The sequence below is a fragment of the Pipistrellus kuhlii genome, unplaced genomic scaffold, assembly GCF_014108245.1.
Source record: "Pipistrellus kuhlii isolate mPipKuh1 unplaced genomic scaffold, mPipKuh1.p scaffold_m20_p_3, whole genome shotgun sequence".
In the NCBI taxonomy this organism is placed as follows: domain Eukaryota; kingdom Metazoa; phylum Chordata; class Mammalia; order Chiroptera; family Vespertilionidae; genus Pipistrellus; species Pipistrellus kuhlii.
Window position 1 is genome coordinate 43,854,634 of NW_023425529.1, and position 18,742 is coordinate 43,873,375.

An 18,742-nucleotide genomic window follows, 5' to 3' on the forward strand; every position below is an offset into this window, starting at 1 on the left:
GAGCAGGGTCCGAGCGCTTTGCTTTGTCCCTGGCAGGAGCCTGGTCATCAGAGAAGGCACTTCTGAGCTTTTATACTGGATGGGTTTTGCACACCTTGGTGAATTGAGGCGGGGAAATATCTTGAAACAGAAGAGCCAACGCCCATGAAAGCTATTTTATCTGCATTTTGTGCCTCCGGAGTTTTGAAAGGGTTAGTGTGTTCAGAAGCTGGAAAGACTGAGTTTCCCCTTGGGTTGCCCTTGGGAGTTGCAGTGTTTCTCTGGGAAGAGGCGTTCCTGGAAAGGCAGGGGACTTGTCCAAAGCTAACGTGTACGCCTGGGTGGTGGTAAAAGTGCCCTATCCGTTTAGAATAGACGTTCCTTGAGGATATGGAATGTATCTTCGTACAGTAGTTGTATGTGGTGGCAGCTTACGTGAATAATAAGTACCGGCATTCAGGAAGCTCCTGTCTTTTGACCTTCTCGCTGATCATTCCCCTGAGGGGCGGTTATGAACCTGACCAGGTCCATTCATGCCGCAGATTTTCCTGAAGAGAAAAGCATCGCCCTGTCTCGGGAGCGACAGTGTGGTGCAAAGGTTGTGAATGAAGGCCGAGGGGGATGGTTCTGTCCGGCCTCCCTCGCGCGCCGTGATTGATTAATGCTGTCTGTGTTGCCTTTCCTCCCAGAGCTGACCTGTCCGGGACGCAGCATCACTAACGAAGCTGCTGCAGGATGAGAAGATGGCAGGGCGGCTGCTCGCACCACCAGGCCCTGATAGTTTCAAGCCTTTCACCCCCGAGTCGCTGGCCAACATCGAGAGGCGCATTGCCGAGAGCAAGCTTAAGAAGCCGCCCAAGGGGGACGGCAGCCACCGGGACGACGATGAGGACAGCAAGCCCAAGCCCAACAGTGACCTGGAGGCCGGGAAGAGCCTGCCTTTCATCTACGGGGACATCCCGCAAGGCCTGGTCGCTGTCCCCCTGGAGGACTTTGACCCGTACTATTTGACGCAGAAAGTGAGTGGCTGCAGGAGGAGGGGCAGCCTCCAATTCCCCTCTCCTCTCAGGCTTGGGGGAAACGGGAGCGAGAGCTGCCTCTTTGCCAAAGTTTGGATAAGTAGCTCACCTTTCGTTTCCGTGCTGGCTCATGGGGGTTATTGTTCCGTTTAATTGCTGCTAAGGGTCATTTGTGGGCTGTGGCACTTCTGAACCCTCTTAGTGAGACTTATGTTTTTGGCTCCTGCCCAGATTAGAAGAGGACATAAATGGAATGGAAGTATTTAATAGAGTCCAAGAAAGATGACAGAGTAAAAGATGGCATATCCCTAAAGCATCTCACACTCGAATTCAAAATTCTATCTTTAAATATAAAGATGGCCCTGGCCGGTGTTGCTTCATGGTCAGAGCGTTGGTGTGCACTGAAGGGTCTCAGGTTCGATTCCTGGTCAAGGTGCATGGAGCTGTGTTGCAGGTTTGATCCATGACCAGACAAATGCAGGAGGCAACTAATCAATGTGTTTCTTTCACCTCTCTCTCTCTCTCTCTCTCTCTCTCTCTCTCTCTCTCTCTCTCTCTCTCTCTCCTTCTCTCTCTCTCCTTCTCTCTCTCTCCTTCTCTCTCTCTCCTTCTTTCTCACCCTCTCTTTCCCTCCTTCCCTCCCTCCCTCCTACCTTCTCTAAAAATCAATGGAAAAAATATTCTCAGGTGAGGATTAGCAAAAAATAAATAAATAAGGATGGTGCTGGTATTGTGACATTAACAGAGCCTATTAATACAGTGGAAATGATGGCTTTGTACTCTTACCAGCTCTGTTTTTTACATTGAAGCATCGCTACTGGGCACAGGAATAGAATAGAGAAAGCCAAACTGGGCCAGTGAGGAGGGACTCTGGGTCTTTGGCCTTGTTACACAGTTGTCTGGGTAGAGCAAGCACTGGTTCTTGCATTAGAGTTTCTCCTGTTATTCCTGCGAGTAAGGAGCATAAGTGAAAGAAATACCAATCTTCATTTGGTTGAATTTCAAAACTCCCTAACAAATATTTGACCAAACCTTGGGTTTCTTTCTAATGATTAACTTACAAAACAAGGCAACAAGTAGAGAAGCAAAGCCCCTTGGGTAATCCATCAGCCAAGTAATTCGCCATTGAACAGTGAGGACTAACATTGGATACCATTTTAGGGGATCCCTCTTTTAACATATATCATTAAGTAAGTAAATCAATCATTTTTCTAGATTTTTTTTGGGGGGGGGAGCTTTGTGTAATTATATTTTTATAAATATAAAACTTACCTAAACTGCCTTTATTAACAACACTGCCTTTAATTAAATTGCCTTTTAGTATTTCCATTAAAAGAAATTTCCGTTTCTTTGGCTTAATTATCGGATAGAAGTAAGACAAGGCCAATAGATCTCTTGACTTAGTTACACTTATGGAAGCACTTTTGGTTCAGCATGGCAAAAGCATCTAAGACCCTCTAATGGTCCTTTACCCAAGTACTTCTGTCGCAGCTCAGAACAAGTACAAAATAGAAAATAGTGGAATCAGTAGCTTATATCTTCCACTGGGAATTTAGAAAGTTTAAGGAACACAACATAATATAAAGAACAGTAGACTGGACGTAATAAATCCTGATTCCGCTATAATTTACCATGCTTGTTATTTATATATTTTTCTTTTTTTAGTATATGTATTTTCCAAGCTACAAAGTAATTTATGGGAAAAGAAAGTAGTAAGTGAAGAAAGAGACTTCTCAAAACAAATTCATGCCCTTGAGCGAGTCACTGCACACCTATATAGACCTAAATTTTCTCATCTAGAAACTGAGAAGTTGGACATAATTTTTAAGGATTTTTTTTTTTTTCAGATACCAAGTTCTGGAGCTAAGAAGTTTTCATAAACTGTCATCGATTTCCCCATTTACTCTTCCCTTTTTTGAGGTCTAACTTTTTTACGGGGGCCTTTGCAAGTAGGGATACGTGGGTGAGAGAGGAGACAAACTCACTTTCTGGGTGAGTGAATAAGGGAATATAGAAACTTCAGCTGTTTTTAGAGAAATATTTCAGTCGTTATAAAGTTTTGAGATATATTCCCTTTCTCTTTCCTATACTTGCATCCATGGTCGTACTAGAACTATAAATGAGTGATAAATTACAGGATTCGGGGTGTGCCTGCTTCACTAAGTTTGGCCAGTCGGTGTAACTTTTTCAGAAAGTACCCTGATAGCAATAAGCAGACAGGTAAGCCCTTGAGACCCTTGTCTTTCAGATGGCTAAAACCTCTTTACTTTTATTTGAACTCATTATTTTTTTTAACTCATATACAAATAAAATTTTCTTTTTTAAACCTGACTTCATATATGAAAAGCATATAGAGCTATTTGCTGTCAGAGCCCAAGTGTTCCTTTTCATGCCTTCCCCACGATTCCTGCCCCAGAGACGATATATAATGTCCCAGACTTCAGTGGCCCTGGCCTGGGAGAGAGGAGCCAGAGATGATGGGTTTCTGGCCCTGATCAGTATCATTCCCCGGGAATGCCAGGTATTGATAATGTTCCACTAGGGACTGATGGACCTCTTTTCATGATAGACCGTCTGACTTTAGACCGTCTGACTTTAGCCTTTGGTTTCACCATAGGAGGTAAATAGTTCATGAAAAGAATAGCTTTAATTGTTATGTGGTTATTTTTTAAATCCTTAAAAAAACAATTGTGAAATGTACCACCATACTATACCACCATGAAGAAAAGTTCGTAAGTACCTAATTGAATGATTATTATAAAGCAAACAAGGTAACACCCATGACAAGGAAGAACATTAGTAGCACTTCAGAAGTTTCAATTATACTTTTAAGTAAGGAATTTTCCAGTTGATTAAAAACAAGCTTGCTAAAGTTTACTCGAAAATCTTCACTGGCATTCCTTCTTACTAACTAGGCCTTTACTGGGTCAAATTAGCAAGGTTGCCCCTTCAAGGAAGCACACTGGGAATTAAAACAAATAAAAAAATTTTAAGGGTAGAAATGACTGTAAAAGGACATTCCGTTCTATAGTTTTTCCAGAACTGCCTTAAATAATTCTTGCAAAATAGAATTTCTTTTCTTTGCTAAATGATGAAAGTGGATTTCTTTGTCTTTTCAAATTAATTAATAATTTTTGTTACTCTTATAGAAACTTGTTTCTTATTTTCTTCCCTCTTTATTTTAAGGGTGAAAGAAAACTACTCCTCTATTAGTAAAGTTCTGGTTTCATCCCATTGTGGATTTCACACTATCCAGGCACATAGAGCCTTAACATTTGTATATCACATTTTCTTTTCTTTCTTTCTTTTTTTTTTAAAATATATTTTATTGATTTTTCACAGACAGGAAGGGAGAGAGATAGATAGCCAGAAACATCGATGAGAGAGAATCATCGACCAGCTGCCTCCTGCACACCCCCCACCGGGGATGTACCCGCAACCAATGTACATGCCCTTGACCAGAATCGAACCTGGGACCTTTCAGTCCGCAGAAACTGAGCCAAACCAGTTTCGGCTGTATATCACATTTTCAAGATACTCTTGTACCAGCTGTGCTGGTTTGAGCTGTCATATGCTTCTTGGGGTCCTCAACAGTATTGTCCATGTTGCATTTCAACTGACTTCCCCTGCTGGTTCTTGGAAAAACCTGGATGCCCCTCTCTTTGGATTGCCTCAGACCGCCCAATGCTAAACATTTTCTTTGCCTCTTGGTACCTTGTTCTAATGTCTCCTTTCTTTTGCATTATTGTTTTTCAACTGACTCTTGTAAATAATTGAATTTGAGGACCACTTAACATTTTTTTTTTATTTAATTTTTAAAATAGGTAATATATTTACATGGTTAAAAATTCAGTAAAAATATATTCTGCCAAAAGATATTAAGTAAAAAGTCTCCTTTTTATACTTCACTCTCTCTGCTCACTTGCTGTCTCTCTGAGCAGGTAACGACTGTTAGTAGTATCTTCCAGAATTTTTTATATATGTACAAGCAAAAACAAGGAACTCGGACTGTCCTGAATGCCTTTATTTTTTTTGCTTTCTCTCTGCTATTTTGTTACACCTGCTGAAGTTTAAATTTTGTTTTTTTGTTTTCCCTTTCATAATATGGAATCTTAAGTTTTATCAGTGTAAATTCTCAATGCATTTCTCTTCTTCTCTCACTTTTATAGATAATCAAATCAAGGACTTTTTCAGTATTGCTTGTAGTGTGTCTCTGTGTTTACTACAAAAAATATTCTCCAATGCTTAATAATAACTTGTTGAATCTTAAATGGCCATATTCAGTATATTTCTAATAACTGTCTTAAGGCAGCAAGAATGTCTATGGATAAGTTGAAAGAAAACCTTCAGAGTATGCTCCTACCCCTTTTCCTATTTCTTAAAACTGGTCATTGATTTGTGCATTCTTTTTGTTTAATTTGGTATGTCTTCTTATAAGAAAGTCCTGGGGGTAAGGGTGGAGCTACGGAAGGTGGAGGAGGGTAAAGTGGGGCTAAATAGTGATGGAAAGGAACTTGACTTGGGGTGGTGAACACATAATACATTGCACAGATGCTGTGTTGTGGAATTGTGCACCTGGAACTTATATAGTTTTGTTAACCCTAATAAATTCAACTTTAAAAAAGTCTCATAAACAAAAATCAAAAGCATAGAATTGAATGAGCCTTTAAATAGGGCACATGTGGTTTCCCACAGCTCATTTATCTTCTACTTTTCATGTCTACCTTTTCCTGCAAATTGAAGGCTACCTAGAATCATAGAAAATTATATTACGGTAGCCTTAGAGATCCTCTCATTTAGCCTCATCATTTTACAAATGTAATGAGGTGTGAAGTATTTTTTAGAAGCCAACCAACCAGCCCTTGTTCAGTTGGTTCAGCATTGTGGGATCAATTGTGGGATCAATTCCCAGTCAGGGTGCATGCCTGGATTGCTCGCTTGATCCCCAACAGGGGGCGTGCAGGGGTTAGCTGATCGATGTTTCACTATCACATCAGTTGATTAAAGGGAGGGAGGAAGAGAGGGAGGGGGATAGAGAGTTAGAAACGTCGATGAGAGAGAAACATCGATCAGCTGCCTCTTGCACACCCATCACTGGGGATGTGCCCGTAACCAAGGCGAACCTGGGACTCTTCAGTCTGAAGGCTGATGCTCTATTCACTGAGCTAAACTAGTCAGGGCTATATTCTTATCTATAATATATGCAAGATATGGTTGGACCTGTCTAGCCTATCTAATAAAGGTAATAAGCAAATTGACCGTCACTCCAACACACAATATGGCTGCCACAAGATGGCCAGCAGGGGAGGGCAGTAGGGAGGGACCAGGCTTGAAAGGAAGGGCAGTTGGGGGCAATCAGGTCTGCAGGGGAAGATGGTTGGGGGGAACCAGGCCTGCAGGGGAGGGCAGTTGGGGAGGGACCAGGCCTGCTGGGGAGGGCAGTTAGAGGTGACCAGGCCAGTGGAGGAGGGCAGTTAAGGGCAGTTGGGCTGGCAGGAGAGCCATTAGGCATAGATCAGGCTGGCAGGGGAATGGTTAAGGGGTGATCAGGCTGGCAGGCAGAAGCAGTTAGGGGCAATCAGACAGGAAGGTAGGCAAGCTGTTGGGTGCCAGCAGTCCTGGATTGTGAAAGGGATGTCCGATTGTCTGTTTAGGCCCGATCCCACTGTGGGATTAGGCCTAAATGGGCAGTCAGATATCCCTCGAGGGGTTCCAGATTGGAGAGGGTGCAGGCTGGGCTGAGGGACAACCCCACTTCCCCCAGCGCACGAATTTCATGCACCAGGCCTCTAGTATCTTTATAATTGCCTATTCACATTTATGCCTACCACATATGTTTTAGCAGTAGCAAACTACTAAGTAGTTTTCTTGGTGTCCCCTGTTTTCTAGCTTCTATCTTCTACTCTTGGAAAGTACTCTGTACTTTGGCTTCACCTTTTAAAAAAAAAAAAATTTAAAAATAAGTATTCTTATTGATTTTAGAAAAAGAAAGGGAAAAGGATAGAGAGATGGAAACATCGATGAGAGCAAAACATTGATCGGCTGCCTCCTGCATTCCCCCTTCTGGGGATCAAGCCAGAAACCATGACCAGAATTGAACTGTGACCTCATGGTTCACAGAGCCAAATGGGTCAGGCTAACTTTACCCTTTAACACTACCCATTCGTCTGGATCCAGACCGGAGGCCTCTTCTTCTTACAGCCCAACTTGACTCTCCTACACCGGAACTGATTTCTCTTCCTCTGAGTTTCTGTAATACAGCAAGGTCTTCAGCCCTGTCTTTGGCAGGGTTTCGGGTTTAACTCAGGCTAGGTGTGGCAAGGCACCTTGTTCCCAACAGTGCTTACATCTTTCTCCTTACATCACTAATATTAATGTCATCTGCTTCCCACATGAAGAAATCCAGTGATGGGGGGAGAGGTGGAGATAGAGTGTATGTCCCGTGAGCTTCTGGCAGGAAATCCTTGCAGAATCTTTTTTTTCTCATACTTTTAACAGGTGTGCAGAGCAGACACAGCTGTTAAAGGAGAGTTTACATTCACCAGGTGTGAACTGAAGTGTTGCTAATGAGGTGTTGCATTGTCTACTTTCACACGATAAACCTAGATGTTGCTTTCTCTTTTTAATAAAAACTACATATTTTAAAACTTTGTTTTATTTTGTTAAGTTTTTTTTCTCAACAATATAAGAAAATAAAATTGTGTTTTCCTTATTTTATTCACCAAATCAAATTGAGGCAAATATTTGTGAGCTCATGGAAGGTAGGTCATTCTCAGGGTGATGGATTAGTGCTGTTCATGTTTGGGGTTCTTTTCCACCCTCATCCACCCTCACAGTAGCATTATCTAGAGGGAAAGGAATTTAATTAAACCTTCCTAAGTCAGAATCCTCTTTTATAGCCTTAGCAAATTAGACCCAAGAGTTGTGAAATCTTGTTTCTGATCCATTAGATGTGGCTCTAATTCTAGGTGATCTTGGGCTTGTCACTTAACTATTCAGAGTCTCAGTTTCCCCAATGTAGAAAATAAAGATTATGGTAATAGCTAATATTGCACTTATAGGGTGTTGTGAAGGTAATTTCTTGACTACCCTATCTAAAATGATACAGCTTAGCCCTAGCTGTTTGATACAGCATCAGTCTGCATACTGAAGGGTCCCAGGTTCAATTCCAGTCAAGGGCACATGCCTGGGTTGCAGGCTCAATTCCCAGTAGGGGCATGTAGGATACAGCCCATCTATGATTCTCTCTCATCATTGATGTTTCTGTCTCTCTCTCCTTCTCCCTTCCTCTCTGAAATCAATATATATAAAAGACTAAGTGACCAAAAGACCGGTTGCTATGACGTACACTGGCCACTGGGGGCAGACGCTCAACACAGGAGCTGCCCCCTGATGGTCAGTGTGCTCCCACAGGGGGAGTGCGGCTCAGGTGATTCAGGGGCCAGATGCCAGGCTCCCGCCTCTCCCACCTCTGCGGCAGTGCTATAGAGCGGAGCAGCGGGGCGGGATGCGCGGGAGTGATGCAGCTCCTGGCTTGGGCTCAGGCTCCTCTTTGGCCACCTGCGCTTCACACACTACTACATTCCTCCGGATATGTCGGACTGCCGGTTTCAGCCAGGCCAGGGATCGGGCCGAAACCGGCAGTCCGACATTCCCCAAGAGGTCCTGGATTGTGAGAGAGCGCTGGCCAGGCTGAGGGACCCCACTAGTGCACGAATCTGTGCACTGGGCTTCTAAAAAAAAAATTATATATATATATATATATATATATATATATATATATATATATATATATATATATATTTTTTTTTTTTTTAATTATTATTATTATTATTTTTTTTTTTAATGGAACAGCCTATTGCCCGGACACCACTTCAGCAACACTCCAGCACAAAGAGCAATATGAACAAAGGCTCAGATACTGGGACATAGGACAATTAAGAACAAGCTGAGTTGCATGATTTGACTAGAATGTGGGGAAACGAGAGAGGAGCAATGGGAGACAAGGCTGTGGAGGGAGAGATGGAGCCACATCACGGAGGACTTACCGTGTTAGACTAAGAAGTTTGGTGATCACTTGATAAGCATTCGGGATCTGCTGAAGGATTTTGAATGGGAGTGAGGATGTGAACAAAGCTGTGTTTTAGGGAGGTGGGTGTGGCGAGGTATGTAGGATGGACTGGGCAGAAAGAGAACTGGGGCAGAGAGACGGAGTGTGGAGTAACGAGGGTCTGAACTATATTGATGGAAGTGGAAAGCAAGGGGAATGGATACAGTCAAGTATTTTGCTATTGTGGAGGACGAAGGAGCGTTGAGCATTCAGTCATTCATTTGATAAATTGTTACTGAGCATCTTCTGTATGCCCAGCCTCTGTTCCATGCCCTTTAGAACAAAACGGACAAGTTCTGTACATTTTTGGAACTTAATTTTTACTGGGAGACACGTGAAGTAGCATCGTTACGAATAATGATAAGTGCGTTAGGGTCGGTAATACGGTCCAGGTCTTTAGTTTGTGGTGCTCTGACTTGGTACAGAGATTAAACTTGGAGATTCCAGAATAATCAAAGGCGACATGATTACTCAGACATTAATGTGTTAACTAGGCTTTAAGCCGGAACTAAATTTATAAGCTTTAGAAGGGACCTGTAATGCAGAGATTTTGAGTTGTTGAAAAGCCAGTATTGTCACTCTGTGGAGAGGTTGTCCATCTTGGATTTTTAATTCAATACATTTCTGCATCAGTGTGAGCTATAGGGAAGGGTTCCTGCAGATAAACCTATAATTTTCTCCAGGAAAAAAAAACAACAACTCCTGGCTTTCTTGTCTTTGTATAAGTACTAAGTTGTGATTCCAAAGTTCTGAGCCACAGTGTATGAGTCAACTGTTGCTTGAATTCTAGGATGTGTGTTATTAGCTAATCACCTCAGTCCTAACATTCCACTGATTGGTAATTTTAGGAATTAGTAGTGTATGATGGCTTCTCCAGGGTGTGAGTTATGAAACCTTACTCTGAAAACTGACCTGTTCAATGGGTTATTTAATAACTAGAGGCCTAATGCACAAAATTCATGCATGGGGAGATCTGCACCCTCTCGAATCTGGGACCCCTCGAGGGATATCCAACTGCCTGCTTAGGCCCGATCCAGGTGGTACTCTGACTTGTTACAAAATAGTCACAGCGTAAGGAATATAGGCAATAATATCATAATAACTGTGTATGATACCAGGTGGGTACTGGAAATATGGGGATGTCCAACTGCCAGTTTAGGCCTGATCCCTATGGACATCCCTTTTGCCATCTGGGACCACTAGCTTCTACTCACTCACCTGCTTGCCTGCCTGATCACCCCTCACTGCCTCTGCCTGATCGCCCCTAACCTCTCTGCCTGCTGGCCTGATCTCGCCCAGTCTCTTGTCTGTCTTTGTGTTTTAATTTTAAAAATATATTTTATTGATTTTTTACAGAGAGGAAGGGAGAGGGAAAGAGAGTTAGAAACATCAATGAGAGAGAGACATCGACCAGCTGCCTCCTGCACACTCCCTACTGGGGATGTGCCCGCAACCAAGGTACATGCCCTTGACTGGAATTGAAACTGGGACCCAAGAGTCTGCAGGCTGATGCTGTATCCACTGAACCAAACCGGTTAGGGCTCTCTGTTTTTCTCAGCAGTCCTCCAGGCCTCCCTGCCTCCCTGTCTCCCTCTTACTCTTTCTGGGCTGGGAGGGGAATGGGGCCAGTGGGGGCCAGTCCACCCTCTGCCCAACCTCCCTTCCATCCAAGCCACTTCAGGCCCAGCCTGTTTTGTTTCCTCATTCTGAGAGAGGCTCTAAGAGCTATCTAGGTGGGAAGGAAAGGGAGAGAAGGCTGTGAGCGGGTGGGTGCTGGGTACCCACCGCTCCGATCCCCCTCTTTGCTGCCACAAGTCCCTACCCACCAGAGCCTTCTACGCACGAAGCCTGGGCTTTAGGTCAAGCCTCCGGTCGCTGTGACAGACCGAGTTTTTATATATTAGGAGTAACCATATTTTAAAGTTCATTTTTAGTCAAGGAGAGTAAGACTCTATTTCATTGTACAAAGGGATGCTTATCTTACTAATTGTTTCCAAATTCACATTAGTTTTAAAACACTTCCCATGTAATCCTGTTTGACACATGTAACATTAGGATTGCCCCCTTATATGACAGTTTCTGCCAACTCTGATTCTAGCAGAATTTTTGATACAAGCTCTGAAGAGGCACTCCTCTTCCTGACACTTTGCTGAAGTAACAAAGTATGGTCTATTGAAGTAGGTTGGAATAAAAGATTCCTTCCGTTTCAGAGAACAAGGTATCCCATCTGTTGTCAAGGTCAGTCCCTGTGCCTTTGACCTCAGTCTCTGGAACCTCACTCTCTCAGGTGTCCCCTCTCTCTCCTGCACTTTCAATCTTTCCCTCTCATGTTTGTTCCTCCCCCTCGGCTTGCAAACAAATGCAGAAATCTCCCCTGTCCTACTGAGCCCTCTCTGGACCTCAGACCCCTCACTCACCTAATCTCTTTTCATGCCACTGAAACTTCCAAAGAGCAGCCTTTCCTCACCGGCACCACCTGCACATCTCCCTCCCAGCCCTCCGCCCCTGCAGCCCGGCTCTGCCACCGTTCCTCTCTGCTGGCATCCCCAGGATAAGAGCCTCTGTGATGTCACATTGCCAAACCTAACACGTTTTTTCAGTTCTTACCTCACTGGACCTCTGTGTTTGAGAGCACTGTTTACTGTATGATTCTTGCAGCTCTTTGCTTCCTTGGCCTACACCTCCTTATGTCTCGGGCTATTCCTTCTCTTTCTCTTTCATTTTCTCCGCCTTTCTTTTAAGTGTTACTATTCCCTGGGGTTCATTCCTTGGCCTCTTCCTCTCCTTTGGCACACTCTCCCCGGGTGATCTCACCCATTCTCTCAATACTCTTGACTCTGTATCTTTAGCCTAGGACACTCCTTAAGTATTCAGCACACTGCCAGGCATCTCTGTCCAGATTTCCCGCAGGTGACTCGCTGTGTTCAAAACAGAATTCGTTTCCTCACACCCACTTATCTTCTTTCATCTGCTGTTTTAGTTGATACCACCCAAATTCTGGGTATCATTATTGACATCCCAACTTATGCAGTCCTTGAGGATCACTAATATTAGGGATCTCTCAGTAGAATGTTGCACATTTTTACAAGAAAAAAACTATGGCTCAAAAATGTTCATTTGCTCGTTCAAATTCCCTCAGCTAGTGTGGTAGAGCCAGGTCTCAGTTCCAGGGATGTGTGAATTTAACGCTCATGAGCTTTCCACACACCATGTTGTTTTTATTAGAGTATCGATATATTTCAGAATTATTTTTTGTGTTCTATCATTTTTGGATAATTTTCATCAGTTTGCCCAGCCTCAATATGAGTTAGCATGATTTTTCTTTTCTTTTTCTTTTAGTTTGTTTGTTTCATACCCCATCTTTAGCATATTATCGAAGACACAGAAAAGACTAGAAGACTTTTTTAATTAAAATTAGTTTTTATTATGGAAAGAGTTGAGTATTTTTACATTCATTTGATAATTTGATAAAGGATAGAAAAGGTGATAACATAGTTTTAATTATATACATAGCAGAAAGTTGCATGCAGTTATAAGTAAGTTGATTTTAGCTGTATAATTTTCTCATGTCCAGAAATTCATTCATACATTCCACAAACATATCTGAATTGTCTACCTTGGGCCAGATGGGCATCATATTACATACTCTGCTTGCTAAGCTGAGAAAGTCACAGTAGTGAGAAGATATACCATTGTCTTGACAGACCTCAGGGTTCAGTGAGAGATACTGATATGTAAACAAAAACGACAATACTATATAAACCGCTCTAAAAGAAGTAAGTTCAACATGTTGTGGGGACATAAGAAGGAAGGATAATTCTGTTTGACAGAGCTGATTAGGGCATTTTCAGAGTGGAGGTGATATTTGAGCTGGACCTTAAAGTATTAAAGTCTGGTAAAAAAAAATTTTTTTCACTTGTTGAAGAGAACCAAGAGTAGTTCAGGTATAAACAACAGTACATGCAAAGGCAGAAAAGCATGAGAAGTTGAATCATTCAAATAGTGAATTCAGTTGTGACTGGAGCATGGGGTATAGTTTGGTTAAGACAGGAGATGAAGCTAGAGAGGCAGGTCGGATCCCACTTTGTGCATATTAAGAAGATTTTATTTCCTCCCACTTGAGAGTTCTTGGGCCTGAAATAACCTTTGGGGCCCATTTTGAACCAGTGCAGTTACGCAGGTATATCCCAGTGACTCTGAAGTCTTGGTCTAGCCCAGTGGTCAGCAAACTCATTAGTCAACAGAACCAAATATCAACAGTACAACGATTGAAATTTCTTTTGAGAGCCAAATTTTTAAACATAAACTTCTTCTAATGCCACTTCTTCAAAATAGACTTGCCCAGGCCGTGGTATTTTGTGGAAGAGCCACACTCAAGGGGCCAAAGAGCCGCATGTGACTCGCGAGCCGCAGTTTGCCGACCACGGGTCTAGCCTATGCTCAGGTGTCCTGCTGGCTTATGTGGAGTGTGTGAATACTACCTGATGTGACCGTTAGCCCTCAGACTGTCCTAAAGGGCACCCCGCGTTTGGAGCCAAGGGTCAGGAGGAGGGAGGAGTGGCAGAGTCTGTGATAACAGTGGCACCATCATAATCACAGCATTTATTGGATGCTTAGTCTGTGCTAGGCCCTGTATTAAGGAATTTCTGTGAATCTTCACTTACTCCTCATAACATCCTGGTAAAGTAGATACTTTCAGTCATTCTCCCTACTTTATCAATGAGATATCTGAACTATAACCAACATAAGTTGCCTGAAATCATAATAGCTAATAAGTAACAAAGGTTGGGTCTTGAATCCAGGGCTTGTGGCCACAAAGCCTCTAAACCACTCTGCTCTGCTGCTTTGATCGAGAGAGGAGGAGAATAGAGTCTAGGATATGAATACAGTGAATCGAGGGGCTGATAGGCTTTATGCAATAAACCTGTATTTTGCTCTACCTTAGAGCAGCTGCAGTCTGTGCACCCTAAGAGGGCAAACAGGAAGAAGCTCAAAGGCAGACACATACTGAAGGACAGGGAGGGAGAGGGGGAGCTAGGAGGTGCCCTGCCTGGGAGCAGCAGCTGCTGGCTCAGCGCTGAAGCAGGGGCATGGTGCGGCTGTTCTGCCAGGTGTGGCTTCCTTGAGCCGGATGTGGGCAGGAAGGGTGTCAGCTGCTCCAAATGTGGGTTGGAGGGCACGGGGTTACAAGGTCAAACCAAATCAGACACTGTATGCAGAAGCACCTGGAAAACTAAAGCTGTTGTAGACAGATGTGATATCGCATTATCTTCATCAAGCTTAAATCGGAGGAAAAGACGGTAAAGAGCTGTGTGAGCTCTGAGGCATATGTTAAAGGAAGGAAGTAAAAGGCTCCTTGATTGACCTGCAGATCGGATCACATGACCTGGTGTGGTGAACAGAGTTCAGGGCTGGACGCCAAGTCCCCTGGACCCCGGTAACTCTCCTACCCTGCTCGCCAGTTCTGTGCCCTTAGCTTGGGCAGAGCATTCTGTACTTGCTTTCTTATAAAGTGAGGGGGCTAGATTTGATAAATACTTTTGAAGCTTTTTAAAATGGCAGTAAGGTCTGATCATGAAAAGCGTAGGCCCTGGAGTTACATTATCTTAGAGCAGTTCTGAGTTTTCGCCACTTAAAATCTTTGTAGTCTTAGGCAAGTTATTTAACCTTCCTGCCTCAATGTCATCATCTATAAAACAGCACTTACCTCACTCAGGGAGTAGCCGTTGTGAGATAGTTGTTGCATAACGCATCTGAGGAGGGTGTCTGCCGCAGAGGAAACGTTTAATACGTGTTAAATGTTATTATTTCTCCAAATAGACTGAAAGGATTAAAACACAAATCCTCAGTATAGTGGAATGGAGACTTGGAAGATGAGGATTCCACATTTTCAGAGAGTTCAAACAAGTATAAGGGGGGAGGGAGGTTTGCCTGCGTCCACGTGTCTGGCGCAGCTCAGTGTCTCGGGCACCAGGACACAGTGCTCTGGACGTTTGGGCCAGTTGTGCCTTCGGTGGAGCCATTCCTGGGACAATCGCTGTGATTTTTCTTGAGGGGCCCACTCAGCAGATTTGCATTAAGAAAGGTATCAGGGAGGATCCAAGATGGCTGCGCCCAGGTGAACACCTAGCCGCAGCCGCACACAACAATTTCAATAAAATACAACTAAAATATAAAACGGACATTGCCCAGAACTACAGGAAGGTTGACTGACTGGAAATTCTACAGTGAGAAGCAAGGAGAAAACCAGAAGGAGGTGCGGAAGAGCTGGAAAAGCCCAAGGTACGGAGACGCGGAGACGCGGCGCGCGGAGAGGAAGGAGCCGGAGAGGAGGGAGGCCGAGTGCCTGGCGGGCGTTCCCTAGCGGAAAGGAGATAAAACTCCGACTGTGCAGGGCCCCCGACTGCTCTGATCCCCAGTTTTAAGCCAGACCCCGAGGACTCAGGCTCAGCCATAGGGAGCCTGGCTGTAAGGCAGAACCCCGGGAAAGTGGCGAAAGGAGGTCCCGGCGGTGCGCACACTGCGCACAGAGAAGGGACTGTCGGCTGTGCCGCGGGATTGCCCTGACGGGAAGGAGACTGGGGCTTCAGACTGCTCTGACCGCCACCTCCAACTCCACTTCCAACTGAACTGAACCCCAATACCGGGCTCATTGTGGGAGAGCATAGACTGTTTGGCAGCAGGCGAAAATCGAGGGCACCTTTCTCTCAGAGGCGCCGGCAGCGAGCACTGAAGGACCCGCATAGGGCGGGGCTGACGGAAGCCAAAGCTGCAGGCTCCACCCTGAAACCCCGTCCCATCAGTAACTGCGAAATGCGACAACAAAATAGATCACAAACGAAAGAAATGGAGGACAAAAAGCGTCTGGATATAGAGTTCAAATCTACGCTTATAAGGTTTTTCAAGAATTTCCTAGAAAAGATGGATAAGGCCTATGAGGATATGAAAAGAGATCAACTAGAATTAATAAGGGATCAACAAGACATAAAGAATACATTGTCTGAAATAAAAAATATTTTACAGAGTCCTAAAAACAGAAGGGAAGATCACAAGAATCAAGTCAAAGATTTGGAACATAAAGAGCCAGAAGACACTCCTCCACAGAAGCTAGAAGGCAAGAGAATCCAGAAAATTGAAGATAATGTAAGAAACCTCTGGGACAACTTCAAGCGAACCAACATCAGAATTATTGGGGTCCCAGAAGATGAGAGAGAGCAAGATATCGAAAACATACTGAAAGAAATAGTGACAGAAAACTTCCCCCACCTGGGGAAAGAATTAGACTTACAAGTCCAGGAAGCGCATAGAACTCCAAACAAAAGGAATCCAAAGAGGACCACACCGAGACACATCATTATTAAAATTCCAAGAGCAAAAGACAAAGAGAGAATATTAAAAGAAGCAAGAGCAAAGAAGGTAGTAATCTATAAAGGAGCACCTATACGATTGTCAGCTGACTTCTCAACAGAAACCATGCAGGCCAGAAGGGAATGGCAAGAAATATTCAAGGTGATGAATAGCAAGAACCTACAGCCAAAAATAATCTACCCAGCAAAGCTATCACTCAGAATCGAAGGCCAGATAAAGAGCTTCACTAATAAAAAAAAGCTAAAGGAGTTCATCACCACCAAACCAGAATTATATGAATTGCTGAAGGGGGTTCTTTCAGAAGAGAAAGTAAACAAAGATAAAAATTATGAACAACAAATACGTAACTATCAACAAGTGATTCTAAAAACCAAGGAAATTAAAAAAAATCTGATGAACAATATTAACTGTTGAATATAATAGAATCAGAGGTATGGAAGGGGAGTGAACTGACAATTCTTGGGGAAAAGGGGAGAGGAGGGCGTGGGAAGAGACTGAACATAAACTGTGCACATATGGATGAGGACAATGGGGAGAGGGGAAAGGGCAGAGGGTGGGGTGGGAACCTGGTGGAGGAGAGCAATGGTGGGGGGGGGGGGGAAGGAACATTTGTAATAATATGAACAATAAAAACTTATAAAAAAAAAAAAAAAAAAAAAAAAAAAAAAAAAAAAAAGAAAGGTATCAGGGCTCTTTCCAACATGGTGCAGTCACTTTTGACAGTACAGGTCATTTATTTCTGAGCCGTTTCCCAGTGTGAGATAGAGTCTGTTTAGATTCAGGATTACGTTATCCCTCATTAAAACAGGGAAAATTGGAAAGGACCTTTATTTGTCTCCTGCTGCATTGGCTGTATAGATAGGTACTCAGAAGTGAATACCAGATATCTGTTGATGAGTGGACAACTGGCTACTGCTCTTCTCCCCACTGTAGCTGTCCTTGTGATCAGCTGGATTTACGCCATCACTGGGCAGAAGAGTACTGCTCTGTGCCTGCACACTCAAACCAATAGGCGGCAAGGATGTTCCCCTTGCAAAAAGTACCAGAATTAAGAATTTGTAACCTAAGAATTTATAGTTAGGCAGGAAAGGGCTCACAACTATTGTTAAGTCACACTGCCAGTTGCCTGGTTCAAAAGAGGCACATAGGTGTAAGGGCATAAGGTATATGTATTAGGTTTAGGCAGGCAAGAATGTAAGGCTAGAGAAGCCAGTTAAAAATTAGAGGGTTGGGCAGTTCTAGAGGTTAAACTGTTAAGATCTAGGCTGCACACTCTGGGAGATAGTTGTAAGTTAGTGTCCGTCAATGACGGTTATGGTAAGATAAATTCAAAAGATATTGGCTCCCAGCTGCCCTGTGGGAGATTGGCTAAATCTCTCAGCCTCTAGGTCTGGCTATAGCCGGAAGGTCATTGATACCTGCAGGTTATCTTTGCCTTAATTGAGACGATAACCTCTCTCGGGCGAGGGAGAACTTGTTTGAGTGGAGAGCCTCCGCGAACCAGGGGCTGGATAAGAAACATTTCTCTAAGAAGCTTCCTGTTCTGGCATATTCCACTCCTGCATTGAACCCTCTTCTCTACAAGGTCTTTTCCTACTTACCTACCCTTTGTTGTTTTAATTTACACGTTTTGTATGGTTAAAAACACGAATCCCATCCTGAGCGAGTGTGAGGAGATGCTCCTAGGTGGGCTGCGCTGCAGGACGGTGGTGACTTTGAATGTCATTGTACTGCATGTGCAGTGTGCCGGGATTTGGTGTTTATGCGGATGTGCTTGTAACAGGCACAATGCTCCCCCCTCCTGTGGACCCCAAAGAGGACACATTGTAGCCTGAGTTACCAGCGGCAGTGCTCCTCTGTCTGTGCTCCGAGGCCCCTATTGCTCATTAGAAATGAAAAGCCTGTGCTTTTCAAAAGGCTCATTCTATGCCAGCGTGACACATTTATTAATACTCCGGGCCATCACTCGTTAGGAGCCGCGCCACTGCTCTTAATGGGCCTTGTGCTCAGGCACATTCAGTGGCCGTTGTGATAAGCGGGTATTTCCCCTTGGGCTGTAAACCACAATCCAATTTCAGTTTCCCTTTTAACTCATTGACTTCACCAAGATCTAATTTAAGACAAATTCGGTAAAATATTGTTGGGCTTCATGGGCACCAAGTGATGATTGCTGAAGAAGTATTCTGTAAGAATCCAAAGTGCCGAAACCAGTTTGGCTCCGTGGATAGAGCGTCAGCCTGCGGACTCAAGGGTCCAGGTTCGATTC

At 43.7% G+C, this 18,742-nt stretch overlaps 1 protein-coding gene across 4 annotated transcripts in view; it reads left to right on the forward strand.

Moving 5' to 3' along the window:
- SCN8A (sodium voltage-gated channel alpha subunit 8) overlaps window positions 1–18,742 on the forward strand; it is a 178,920-nt gene that overhangs the window by 56,982 nt on the left and 103,196 nt on the right. For all 4 annotated transcript variants that reach the window (XM_036456540.2, XM_036456543.2, XM_045587995.1 and 1 more), the window contains exon 2: window positions 669–998. In XM_036456540.2, coding sequence (XP_036312433.1) covers window positions 723–998 — 276 coding nt within the window. In that variant the 5' untranslated portion in view covers window positions 669–722. The remainder of the gene's footprint in view (window positions 1–668; window positions 999–18,742) is intronic.